The 14,353-nt window shown below is 46.8% G+C and overlaps 1 protein-coding gene across 1 annotated transcript in view; it reads right to left on the minus strand.

Annotated features, from left to right (window-relative positions):
• Positions 1 to 3,514: 3,514 nt before the first annotated feature.
• Positions 3,515 to 14,353, minus strand: part of LIF (LIF interleukin 6 family cytokine) — a 37,747-nt gene continuing 26,908 nt past the window's right edge. Inside the window, exon 5 of the mRNA XM_030218222.1 lies at positions 3,515 to 3,931. Within this exon, the coding sequence (XP_030074082.1) occupies positions 3,515 to 3,931 (417 nt within the window). The remainder of the gene's footprint in view (positions 3,932 to 14,353) is intronic.

The following is a 14,353-nucleotide window of genomic DNA, read 5'->3' on the forward strand; positions in this document are numbered from 1 at the left end:
TTCTGGGTTTGGGAGATTTAGGGGTATGTTTACGAAACAGTTTTAGGATTTGGTTAACTGTAAATCTAGCACTTTTCTTTTTGAGGGAATGTTTTGTGTAGGTTGTGTTCTAATGTATTGGCACACGTTAACTGCTAGGATTCAGTGTTGGTTCACTTGATGTCTCCTATGTAGGAGTCGCTAATTGATCTAGTGTTAATTCAACTGTTATCCATTTAGTGCACATTACCTAGAATGTGATAGCAGGATGTTTCCATGCCTATGTCATGCCTTCTCCCAGAAAAATTCCTCAATGCGCCTGCTAACAGGTATACTACCACAGAATGCCTTAACATTGTCATGTTGTACCCTTGTTAGCACGTATTAAGGGCTTAACGCCGTATAGTAAACATACCCCTTAATTTGGTAAACCACAGAACCTAAGAGGCAGCACTGACTTCCTACAGTTGCTGATTCACCACTATTTACTTTCATCAGGAACTGGCAGCTACAGATAATTGAAATTGTCCACATTTCAGAATTCCAATCATGCTTCACAGCTTGCCCAATTAAAATTCCCTGAAAACAGAAGCCTTATTTATAGACATTTTGATAATTTTTGCTTGACTCTACTGCAATATAAGCACATCCTGGCCAATATTCAGCACAAATTAACCTGCTGGGAAAGGCCGCCGACTGGTTAACTCGTGTCTCGGTAGATAACCGGTCATTTTCAGCAGCATTTAACCAGTTATTACTGCTAAAAATGCCCGGTTACCACTGAAAATAAAGCCATCGATGTTGAGAGCGTGACCAGTTATGTCCCGCTATTCAGAACTTAACCGGGCAGGTTTAGTGGCCACATAAGGCTACATAAAAAGCAGGCCTATCTTTGCCCACTAAGCCATGGCCAGTTAAGTCTGAATATTGACTTAGCTGGTCATGTGCTAGCCGGCATTGAAAAACCCAGATATTCAATGCCAGTCGCTGGAAACAGCCTGGCATTGAATATCTGGGTTGAACGGCGGCAGCAGGCAGTCAAAGCGCTGCTGGCTGAATATCAGGCGGATCATGCATATTCTAACCCAAGTTCATATAAAAAAAAGTTACATACAGGCACACCTGACTGCCCTTAGCACGTAATACAAAATACATTGCTTCACATTTTTCAGTGTATCTTTTTAAACACATATATCAGAGCTTCCAACGTATGTTTAAATACAGTGGTTGAGTTAATTACATTCAGAAGGGTTCAACAAAACTCCTTTCCTGAGAATTGCTTTTCTGCATGTGGAGCAAATTCTTGACACACAGTAAGGTTATTGCTCAGTGTTTCTGAGTACAAATGGAGCTGTGGATAACTTTCAGCTAAACATGTAAAATGTAATATTTTCTTGAAAAACATGTTCCTAGATAGAAATGTTAATTCTGCTGCCTAATGACTTTGTGTAACAGTTGCATGAGCCTGTGTTTCACAGGTGCAGACTCCAGCATGGTTGACAGCTTTTCTTCCTTCTGAGGTAGATAAAATGTGTACTAATGGCAACTGTGAAAATTTTGACAATTGCATATTTTGCCTCCAAATTGCTTCATACACAGACTTTATTGAAATGTAAAAATATGCTTATTTTTTCAATAAAGGAAAGTTGTTGTTTTTTTTTAGCAATGTGAAAAGCTAGTTCAAGAAAACTGATTCTAAAGATGAATTCATGTTGACCTTAAAACACAACACTTTTCATAGACTTGGTCTGAACTCAGCGAATAATCCTTTACGCTGAATAGTACTTCTTTTTTGTCCCTAAGGTAGAATGACACAGAAAAATGAACATTCAGGCAATTAAACATTTCAGCCTGCTAATCTTATAGTGCAAATTTAACATGATAAGGTAAGCACACAGCAGATATGAAGTGTGAAAAGTAAATTACCAGAAAAGTGTGAAAGCAATCCTATCATGTTACCAATATAAATAGAGTTGCCACTAAACCCAGGTCAGCCCTAACAAAAGGTGATCCACTGCTGGTTTTCTCTCATTGCATCAATGGATTTTTAGGTCTGCCTTTCAAATATAGAAAACCCAAAAGACCATAGGGGGGAAGTTATCAATTTATTTTATTGTAAATCGGATTATTTTACCACAAGTCAGGTTATTTTAGCTCATCTTATAAAGTGGAACCCTGTGCTAAAATAACCTGACAAGGCAAAATAACCCAATTTAACAGTAGCCCCCGTTAATAACTACTCCCGCCCCCCTATAGAGGCAATGGGGCAAAACCTGAACTGAAATCAGCGTGTTAGGATTGATCATAGTCAAATGTGCAAGTCTATACAGTATGAGCAATGGTAAATAGAATTTCAAAAGACATCTACTGTCAAACATGTCAAAATAAATATTCATAAATTAAAACAATAAATAACATAAAATAAATATATAATAAATTGCCTATCTGTTATGAGCTTCTATTTAAAGAAAATTATATTGCACAAAACTGTGTCCTTAGGAGAGCTAGCTAATGTTTTCTAGCAATCTCTGAATATTTTGCGTCAAGTTTCTCATTTAAGATAGCTGGTCTTAAACTGTGTAAAGTATTATACCTTTAGTAGGCTACCACAAAGGTAGATTTGCAAATTGGATGTACAGGGTTTTTTTAACTCGATGAACTGTATCCCATTTTATTTAAAATAATCCCACATGGATTTTGTAGAACTTGAAACGGTTGTGTTTGGGAAAAAGTAGTATTTCTCAACAAATAAAAAATTCTTTACCTGTCATGTGGGCTGAAGAAAGGGAAAGGAGATGGGATTTGATATACTGCCTTTTTGTGGTTACAATCAAAGTAGTTTACATATTATATACAGGTACTTATTTTGTAGCTGGGGCAATGAAGGATTAAGTAACTTGCCCAGAGTCACAAGGAGCTATAGTGGGAATTGAACCCAATTCTTAACCCACTGCACTAACCATTAGGCTACTCTTCCATTTGATTTTCAGGTTTTTACTATACTGTTAATAAAGCAGGACTAATTTGCATGGGTTGACTACCTCAAAGGCCAGACCTGTTTACAGCCCTTGAGGACCACAGTTGAGAACTCCTGTCCTATCAGTTTTGCTTTGTCTGGTCTTGGCCAGATTTAAAAAACTTATTTTTGCTTTGTTAAGTTATGCCAATATGTTAAATACCTCGATCATGTCTGATCTTTGTGAAACTGTCTAAGGGCCTCATTTATCAAGCCGCGGTGCAGTAATGCCAACAAAGCCCATTCGCTTTGAATGGGCCCCATCGGCATTGCTGTTTGGGAACCACTGGCGTGGCTTGATAAACAAGGCCCTAAATCACAAGGCAGACAAGGATGTCCTGTTTTGCTGCAAAATCTGGTTCCCTATTCTTAGCTCTTTAGTAAGAAATTAGCAACACAAACATAAGTAGAGCATTGAAAGTAGCAACAACATGGGGCAGGAGAAGACTGCTTCTGTAACTTGGAAAATTTTCCTGATGACATACATTATTTTTATTTAGCTGATTGTCAGCTTTTTTTCTAACTGGCCTTATCTGACCGAGTCACTTGAGCAATTTTATCTATAACCCGCATGTACTTCCTGAGAACTTCGCAGCCTTGCTTCTTCTTGTTAAAGATATTACTCCCCTTGGTGCTTCTGCCATATACCACATCCACATCAGTAACCTTGTATTTCTCACACAGTAGACAGGTTAGATTGGAGATTACCCCCCTGATGATTGCGGTAGTATTCCTTAGTAATGTCAACAGGTCCTTAGCTTCCGGATTCAGGTCATTTTGATCTCTGGTGATATTGCCAAGTGATGCATTCATATAAATGAAAACTTTATACAGTTCAACCATTCTTTCTTTGCCATGTGTTCCATTCATGTGGAAGCTAGGAAAATCAATATCTGTTGGCCTGCAGAGTTCATCGTCAAACTGTTGTTTGTATTTCTGAATGACAAAAAAGTAAAGTGTTATTGCCAGTTCATAATTCTCCTACAACAGTGAAGTTCAGATGATCTACAGTGTGGGCTAGATTTAATAAATGCTGCCAACAGTTAGGCGCCAGGATAATCTGCCCTAAGATAGTATTCTGTAAAGGTGCTCTGCGTGAAGTGTCCTGCGTGAAACATCCTAGGAAAAAAGGAACTCCCAACATTTTTCTAAATAACCCCAAAATGTCCCACTTCTGCCTGAAATTCGAAACATTTCTGAGTACTTTATTTTTCAACAGGTTGGAGCCCCAATGCATCGAGCTCGCAAAACAGTTGAGTTGTTAATTAATTCATTGAGCCAACAGCTCAGTAGCGTCAAAGACTTTGTGAATGTGTCAAGACTGAAGGAGGACACTTTGAACACAAATTATGAATTAACTGAGGGGCCCTTTCACTAAGGCACGCTGAAAAATGGCCTGCGGTTGTGGTAATTTCATTTTTGCCAGAAAAATATTTTTTATTTTCCAGTGCGCATCAGCTATGCACGCCAAGTTGCATTTGGCATGCGTAGGTCATTACTGCCCGGTTACCATGTGAGACTTTACCGCTAGGTCAATGCTGGCGGTAAGGTCTCAGACCCAAAATGGACGCGCGGCAATTTTCATTTTGCCACACATCCATTTTCGGCATTTTTTACAGGTGCACTGAAAAATGATTCTGCATACGCCCAAAACATGCATCTACACTACCGCAGGCCATTTTTCAGTGCACCTTTGTAAAAGGACCCCCTAATTTCTGGGAGTGCCCCTGACCTGCCCATGGTCCCTTTTGAGTTACTTGCTATAAAATTTAGATACGTATGTTCTAGAATAGGGCGAAGGGTATATCTATGCATAACTCCTAATTAATGCCAATTAAATACTTGTTAAATCCAATAATTGATTGTTAGTGTCTAACTAACTAATTAGTTTATGCATGAATCTGGGATCCATACCCATATTTGGGTGACCTATACAGAATCCAGGGGTAAATGACAACTTCAAGGAGTACTGTTGCCGTAGTAACATCTGGGACAGTTTAATAGAATCACAAATCTGGTGATGTTCTTGTATCATTACAAAACTACATGCAGTTTTATAATTGGCCTTTTCATGTGTAAAACAAGTTTTATATGTGGGAAAAGTGCTTTTATAAAATTGTGTGACTGAATACGACAGTAGACATATGCATGCTAATAAGATGGTGCTTTAATATGCATGCCATCTGTACGCAATCATAGAGGTGTAGCTTGGATAGAGCTGGGGCAGAGTTGTGGTGTATGATTATATTTTATAAAATATGTGTGTACATGCATAGAGTACCTTACATTTACATCTTCAGAGCAGGTGTAAGTGTGTGTGTGTAAGAATTTGTGTGCTACTGTAGATAGTTTTGGGAAACTGTCATGGTGTATTTAATGTTATTCGCTTGTAGGAACTAGTTTTTGGAGCTTGTTTTATAAATGCATTTAGGCACCTATGTAGCTTTTATAAAATGTCAAAATAATCCCCACAAAAATGGGATGATGACCAAATCTGAAACTCATATGCCCATCAAAATTTACTAAATAGTCATGAAACAAGAAAGGACCATCAGATGGGAACAGGAACCAACCTACAAATCAAGTAGAATGTAACAGCTCTTTAAACTTCCCAAAATCCTCATTGGTCCAAATATTGTCCAATTATGTCCAACTCAATTTTTTCAAAAGTGTCCAAATTGATATGTTCATATAACTGTATCAAGCTTCAATATAATTTAAAAGATCACTTATCTCATGTAAAACACTCCAAAAGCCCAAGAAGTTCCACTGCTGCTTTTCCACTGAAGCAGAAACCCAGCACCCAGGTCCATAAGCCAGCCAACACAGTACCATATTTCGAGCGACCAGTCTTCTTCAGGGATTTTTCTTCAAGAATGAAAAGCTTCATTCCAAACCTTCAGTGACTTTGTTTATTCAAAGTGCTTCCACATATGGTTCAATTATTCTGTAAAGCAATCAAACATGGTGTAAAAGTGTTTCTTCAAGGACAAGCAGGCCGTCATATTCTTACAGCTGGATGAAGTCATCCAATGGAGCCCAGTGCAGATGCTGACTAGCAAGATCAAGAACTTTCTAGCAGTGTTCCACCTCGCATGTGCTGTCTTCCCACCCGATGTGCGAGTGTGGGTCCTTCAGTCTTCGTTTTTCTGCGGAGCATGGAGGATGCATCTTCACGTTATCCACAAGTGCGATTTGTGCTTTTTTTCTTGTCTTCCCGTGCAAATTTTCAAATCCTCTCGTATAATTTTTCTCTTTATTTTACCCATTCTTCAGTTTCCCTTTTAATTTCTTTTAGTTTTTTGGCCCTTAAAGTTTCCTTCACCTTTTGTATATTGCTAGGCCCTTTTAGGCCAGAGCCCCGACCTCAATTTGAACACTGCCCTTTTTTCCGGTTCAAAATTGAGGAGTTTAATTTGGCCAATTTTTCCAAGAAGACCCCCAGTGGTTTCAAGAGGTGTGCCCAATGTGATCAGGTGATTTCTGCGACGGACCTGCACATCGGGTGCATCGGGTGCCTTGGACCTGATCTTGAGCCTAACTCTTCTCCTCTCTGTTTGCAAATGCAGCTGAGGACACAGAGGGCATGGCAGGTTCAAAAGGAGAAGCTTTTTGGCTCCTCAAAGGCTGATACATCGACATCAGAACTGGAAGCTTCAACCTCAATGGCTGCCAAGACTTCAGCATCCACTGGGAGTACACCAGTATTGAGGAGGTCTCTGCATTTCTTGACTTCAGATGCTGAGAGTAGGCCCTGGGATTAGTCAGTATCAGACCTGACACCAAGGGCACATATGGGTTAGACGTCATCCTTGTCAGCACCAAAGGACCATGATGCTGTGCACTGAGGGAATCCCAAAAAGCATAAGCATCGGTCCTCGACGCATGGTGCCAGGGCAGCGGCAGTACTCAAGAAGCACTGGCATCCAGGAGGAACACTTTGCCTCTTTGGAAGAGGTGCCGGTATGCAAGTCTCCTAGCTGCCAGGTCCCCGCTACTGGTCTGACACTGATGCCTTTTCAGATTGCCTGTCTGCCGGGTCCCCCACTTTTGCCGATGCCTTCCTTCAATGAGTGGTTCCGAGCCATGATCAGGGAGGAGCTGGAGCAGATGTTGCAGTTGTAAACTGCTCAGGCATCAAATGCACTTGCACCAACTGCAGATCAAACCCAGGTTCTTCCTGAGGCTCTTTTTCCATGCCGGTTCAGAGATCCTTGACACCGGCACCTCAAAGGATGTCGATCTTGATGCTCTTAACGTCGTGGGAGGAAGCTTCTCTAGAGTCAGAGAGTAGGGCTATACCATGGCATTCTTAGAGTTGTGGACATAGATCCACTGAGTCAAGACAAGCACATACTCAATTGGAACAACCTCAGTACGGTGGGTGTCTGAATGGGACCTCTCATGGGATTCAGAGGAGGACCCACATTATTTCTCGGAGGATGAGTCTTATGGGATTCCTTCTGATCTCTCCCCCCTCAGGAGAGAAGTAAATCTCCAGCTGAGTCTCTCTTTCACTGGTTTTATCATGGAGATGGCTTCTGCCATTCCATTTAAGTTAGAAACAGAGGAAGAGCCTAGAGTGGAGATATTGACTGTCCTGGACTACGAGTCTCTTCCTAAGGAAGGGGTCACTGTACCACTGCACCCTATCCTTAAGGATTCATAGATGAAAACTGGGAATCTCTCTAATCAGTGTAGTTTGCACCTAAGAAGGTGGATACGTAGTACCATATCCAAAAGACTCCCAGATTTGAGAGGGCTCAGCTGCCACACCATTCTCTGGTAATCAAATCTGCTCTTAGATGAGCTAGGAGCTCCAGGGCTCCTGCCTTGGCATCTCCAGGTAGAGAGGCCAGGACAGTAGATTCATTTGGGAGGAAAACTTTTCAGGCCTTGATCCTCATTGCCCACATCCAGTCCTACCAGCTGTACACGAGTCTTTATTTGCAGTCTTTGGTCCGCAGTACATTAAGTCTTGCGGATTCTCTCCCACAGGAGCAGGCCGCAGAGCTTCTCCAGTTGGCCAGCAAGCAGCTGTTGTAGAAAATATCTGGCCAGGGGTGCATATAACTCCTTTGATATAGCATCCCGGTACTCCACTATGAGTGTGGGGATGCGCAGACACTCACGGCTGCATGTCTCTGACCTAGAACCGTGCCAGGGTGAAAACTTGTGTGGAGATGAGGTAGAGGAGGTCACCAACCTCATAAAGAAACGTACGGACACCGTCCAAACTCAGTCTGGTCACTCTCTAACTGCATCCTCTTCCTCATGAAGGTTTTTGAGTGGGCCTCAATGACAAACCTACTACTCTCAAAGGCATAGGTTCCCACTGCTTTCCCGCTCTGCCCAGTAGCCCTAGGCCCAGTGTTCTTGGCCTCACCAACCCCGTCCTCAGAGACCCCAGCCAGTGCCCCAGTCGAAGCAAGGGATAAGCTTTTGACTGGCTCCAAGAGTTCATAGCCACACTCTAAGCCCACACTCTACCGGTGATGGGGAGGCTGAATTTTTTCCATCAGAAGTGCTCCTCGTAATCTCCTACTTGTGGGTTCTTCAAATAGTCTGTCTCAGTCACGCCTTGCGTTGGCATGAAAGACATAAGAACATAACATAAGAATTGCTATACTGAGTCAGACTAATGGTGCATCTAGCCCAGTATCCTGCTTCCAACAGTGGCCAATCCAAGAGTGAAAAATTGATTCACTTCTACTCATTCTACTCCACTCAGGATTTTGTAAACCTTAATCTTTTCTCCCCTCAGCCATCTCTTTTCCAAGTTGAAGAGCGCTAACCTCTTTAGCATTTCCTCATATGAGAGGCATTCCATCCACTTTATCATTTTGGTCGCTCTTCTTTGAACTTTTCCTAATTCAGCTATATCTTTTTTGAGATACAGCGACCAGAATTGAACACAATACTCAAGGTAAGGTCAGACCATGGAGTGATACAGACGCATTATAATATTCTTGGTCTTATTTTGCATCCCTTTCCTAATAATTGCTAGCATCCTGTTTGCTTTTTTGGCCAATGCCTGACAGAGAAAGCATCGTGACTCAGTTCTCAGCACAAGCAGGTAATTGAAGAGGAAATCTCCATCCTTCTACAGGCCAAAGTGGTTGAACCTGCGCCAACAGGGGAAGAAGTGAAGGGATTTTGTTCCAGGTACTTCCTTGTGCCCAAGAAAACTGGAGGATTTCGTCCCATCCTAGATTTCAGCAAGGTGCTGAAAATATTTTGACACCATGTTTGTTTGCTTTACAGAATAATTGAACTATGTGTGGCAGCATCATGAATAAACATAGTCACTGAAGGTTTGGAGTGATGCTTTTGTTGCATTAGAACATAAGAGTAGCCATACTGGGTCAGACCAATGGTCCATGTAGCCCAGTATCCTGTTTTCCAAACAGTGGCCAAGCCAGGTCACAAGTACCTGGCAGAAACCTCAATCATGGCAACACTCCATACTACAAATGCCAGGGCAAGAAGTTGCTTCCCATGTCTATTTCAATAGCAGACTATGGACTTTTCCTCCAGGAATTTGTCCAAACCTTTTTTAAACCCAGATACACTAACTGTTGTTACCACATCCTCCGGCAAAGAGTTCCAGAACTTAACTATTCGTTGACTGAAAAAAATATTTCCTCCTATTTGTTTTAAAAGTATTTCCATGTAACTTCCTCAAGTTTCCCTTATTCTCCGAGGACAAGCAGGCTGCTTGTCCTCACGACTGGGTTGACGTCCACGGCAGCCCCCACCAACCGGAACAAAACTTCGCGGGCGGTCCCGCACGCAGGGTACGCCCACCGCGCATGCGCGGCCGTCTTCCCGCCCGTGCGCGACCGTTCTCGCTCAGTCTTTTCTTTTCCGTGCTGGAGAGAGCCGCGTTCGTCTCTCTCAGCCCCGGAAACCGGATCGCGCTTTTGCCGCGAATTTTCTCTTTTTTCTCTTTTTTCGCTGTTCTCCGTTTTTTTTTCTATTTAGTTTCTTTTAAAAAAAAAAAAACTGAACTTTGTTTTTCCCTCGTCTCTTAGCGGGGGCGTCGCATTGCGGCCTAGTGGCCGCGCGGTCGATTTATTTTCGAGGTGTGAATTTTACCGCCACCATCGACGACTTTGACTTCGCCGACGCGATTTTTCCGTCGATGTCCTCGAAGGTCCTGAGTGGATTTAAAAAGTGTGGTCGGTGCGGCCGGCATATCTCGCAGACCGAGACGCTTGGTGCCTCCAGTGCCTCGGGCCGGAGCACGATACCAAGACGTGTACCTTGTGTCTCGGCCTCCGGAAACGGACACAGGTAGCGAGGCAAGTTCTTCGGGACCGTCTTTTTGGAACTTGCGCCGGCCCCTCGACGTCGACTTTGACGGCATCGGTATCAACGGCTGATTCTTCGGTACCGGTATCGAAGTCCACGAAATTGGCACCGACGGCATCGACCCCAGGAGCACAGGTCCCGTCGGCCCACCGGCTCTCCGGAGACGGCAGGGGTGAGAGGCCACGTGGGCAATCGGCCCCGGTCACTCCCTCTACTCGGGGCCCTCGGGACCGAACCCTGTCGGACCCGATCCCTCGAGGCCGAGGAGGATCTACTTCCTCCTCGTCGGTTCCACCGAGCACTGATGACGGGCACCGCAAGAAGGCGAAGAAGCACCGTCTTCGGTCGCCCACGACGCATCTGGCTCCCGGCGCCAGGGATGAGTCGACGCCAAGGAAGCGGCAGCGTCGAGAGGAGAGGTCCCCCTCTGTAGTAGAGGTACCGCCACGACAGGGTGCCAGCACTTCGGTGCAGTCTCCTGGACCCGAACAGCTTCCGGCACCGACACCTCTACCGGCCCCCTCGCCTTTCCCGACAGCGGGCCTGGACGAGTGCCTCCGAGCCATCCTTCCGGGGATCCTGGAAGGGCTGATGCGCCGGACTGTGCCGGTGCCGGGGGTGCTTGAGCCCTCGGCACCGTTGATGGAGGCGCCGGCGTGCTCTAGCCCAGTGCCAAGGCCTTCGACGCCGCTTGCAGCGCCGGTCTCGACCGCCACGCAGGTGGAGTCCCCGTCGACGTCAATGGAGGGAGCTTCATCCCCGCCGGTGCGGGAGTCCACCGCTCAACGACGCCACCGAGGCCTCGGTGCCTCGACGTCGAGCCGGGCCCGGTTGAGGACTGAGCTGCAGGAGCTCATGTCCGACACCGAGGAAGAGGCCTCGTGGGGGAAGGAGGAGGACCCCAGTTATTTCTCCTCAGAGGAGTCTGTGGGCCTTCCCTCCGACCCCACTCCTTCACCTGAGAGAAAGCTCTCGCCACCTGAGAGCCTCTCTTTTGCCTCCTTCGTTAGGGACATGTCTATTTGCATTCCCTTTCCTGTGGTCTCTGTGGATGAGCCGAGGGCTGAGATGCTCGAGGTCCTCGACTATCCATCACCACCTAGAGAGTCCTCCACGGTGCCGTTGCATAATGTCCTCAAGGAGACACTGCTTCGGAACTGGTTGAGACCTTTATCTAATCCCACCATCCCCAAGAAAGCAGAGTCCCAATACAGAATCCACTCGGACCCAGAGTTAATGCGGCCCCAACTGCCTCATGACTCGGCGGTCGTGGACTCTGCTCTCAAGAGAGCATGGAGTTCGAGGGATACCGCTTCGGCGCCCCCGGGGCGGGAGTCTCGCACTCTGGACTCGTTTGGGAGGAAGGCCTACCAATCTTCCATGCTCGTGACCCGCATCCAGTCTTACCAGCTCTACACGAGCATCCACATGCGGAATAATGTGAAGCAACTGGCGGACCTGGTCGACAAGCTTCCTCCGGAGCAGTCCAGGCCTTTTCAGGAGGTGGTCAGGCAGCTGAAGGCGTGCAGAAAGTTCCTGTCCAGGGGTATATATGACACCTGTGACGTGGCATCTCGTGCTGCGGCCCAAGGTATAGTGATGCGCAGGCTCTCATGGCTGCGTGCCTCTGACCTGGACAACCGCACCCAGCAGAGACTGGCCGACGTCCCTTGCCAGGAGGATAATATTTTTGGCGAGAAGGTCGAGCAGTTGGTGGACCAACTACATCAGCGGGAAACCGCCCTCGACAAGCTCTCCCACCGGGCGCCTTCAGCATCCACCTCCGCAGGTGGACGTTTTTCCCGGGCCAGGCAGGCTGCGCCCTACACCTACAACAAGCGTAGGTACACCCAGCCGGCCCGAAGGCCTCATCAGGCACAGGGACAGTCCCAGCGCGCTCGTTCCCGTCAACAGCGTGCGCCTAAGCAGCCCCCTGCGCCTCCACAGCAAAAGCCGGGGACGGGCTTTTGACTGGATCCATGGGAACATAGCCGCCATCAAAGTGTCCGTACCGGACGATCTGCCAGTCGGAGGGAGGTTAAAACTTTTTCATCAAAGGTGGCCTCTTATAACCTCCGACCAGTGGGTTCTCCAAATAGTGCGGTGCGGATACGCCCTGAATTTGGCCTCCCCTCCACCAAATTGTCCTCCGGGGGCTCAATCCTTCAGCTCCCAGCACAAGCGAGTACTTGCAGAGGAACTCTCCGCTCTTCCCGGGCAGGAAGGGCAGGGATTCTATTCCAGGTACTTCCTTGTGGAAAAGAAAACAGGGGGGATGCGCCCCATCCTAGACCTTAGAGGCCTGAACAAATTCCTGGTCAAAGAAAAGTTCAGGATGCTCTCCTTGGGCACCCTTCTGCCAATGATTCAGAAAAACGACTGGCTATGTTCCCTGGATTTAAAGGACGCATACACTCACATCCCGATACTGCCAGCTCACAGACAGTATCTCAGATTCCGTCTGGACACACGGCATTTTCAGTATTGTGTGCTGCCCTTTGGGCTTGCCTCTGCCCCATGGGTGTTCACCAAGTGCCTCGTGGTGGTTGCGGCGTATCTACGCAAGCTGGGAGTGCACGTGTTCCCATATCTCGACGATTGGCTGGTCAAGAACACCTCGGAGGCAGGAGCTCTCCAGTCCATGCAGTGCACTATTCACCTCCTGGAGCTGCTGGGGTTTGTGCTAAATTACCCAAAGTCCCATCTCCAGCCATTCCAATCTCTGGAATTCATAGGAGCTCTGCTGAATTCTCAGACCGATCAGGCCTTCCTTCCCGAAGCGAGGGCCAGCAACCTCCTGTCCCTGGCTTCCCAGACCAGAGCGTCTCAGCAGATCACAGCTCAGCAGATGTTGAGACTCCTAGGTCATATGGCCTCCACAGTTCATGTGACTCCCATGGCTCGTCTTCACATGAGATCTGCTCAATGGACCCTAGCTTCCCAGTGGTGCCAAGCCACCGGGAATCTAGAGGATGTCATCCGCCTTTCCACCAGTTGCCGCACTTCACTGCTCTGGTGGACCATTCGGACCAATTTGACCTTGGGACGCCCATTCCAAATTCCACAGCCCACGAAAGTGCTGACGACGGATGCGTCTCTCCTGGGGTGGGGAGCTCATGTCGATGGGCTTCACACCCAAGGACTGTGGTCCCTCCAGGAAAAGGATCTTCAAATCAACCTCCTGGAGCTCCGAGCGGTCTGGAACGCACTGAAGGCTTTCAGAGATCGGCTGTCCTGTCAAATTATCCAAATTCGGACAGACAATCAGGTTGCAATGTATTACATCAACAAGCAGGGGGGCACCGGATCTCGCCCCCTGTGTCAGGAAGCCATCGGGATGTGGCGTTGGGCTTGCCAGTTCGGCATGCTCCTCCAAGCCACATACCTGGCAGGCGTAAACAACAGTCTGGCCGACAGACTGAGCAGAGTCATGCAACCGCACGAGTGGTCGCTCCATTCCAGAGTAGTACGCAAGATCTTCCGAGAGTGGGGCACCCCCTCGGTGGACCTTTTCGCCTCTCAGACCAACCACAAGCTGCCTGTGTTCTGTTCCAGACTACAGGCACACGGCAGGCTAGCGTCGGATGCCTTTCTCCTCCATTGGGGGACCGGCCTCCTGTATGCTTATCCTCTCATACCTTTGGTGGGGAAGACCTTACTGAAGCTCAAGCAAGACCACGGCACCATGATTCTGATAGCGCCTTTTTGGCCCCGTCAGATCTGGTTCCCTCTTCTTCTGGAGTTGTCCTCCGAAGAACCGTGGAGATTGGAGTGTTTTCCGACTCTCATCTCGCAGAACGATGGAGCGCTGCTGCACCCCAACCTTCAGTCTCTGGCTCTCACGGCCTGGATGTTGAGGGCGTAGACTTTGCTTCGTTGGGTCTGTCTGAGGATGTCTCCCGTGTCTTGCTTGCCTCTAGGAAGGATTCCACTAAAAAGAGTTACTTTTTCAAGTGGAGGAGGTTTGTCGTCTGGTGTGAGAGCAAGGCCCTAGAACCTCGTTCTTGCCCTGCACAGAACCTGCTTGAATACCTTCTGCACTTA

This window comes from Microcaecilia unicolor, chromosome 11, assembly GCF_901765095.1.
Source record: "Microcaecilia unicolor chromosome 11, aMicUni1.1, whole genome shotgun sequence".
Classification (NCBI taxonomy): Eukaryota; Metazoa; Chordata; class Amphibia; order Gymnophiona; family Siphonopidae; genus Microcaecilia; species Microcaecilia unicolor.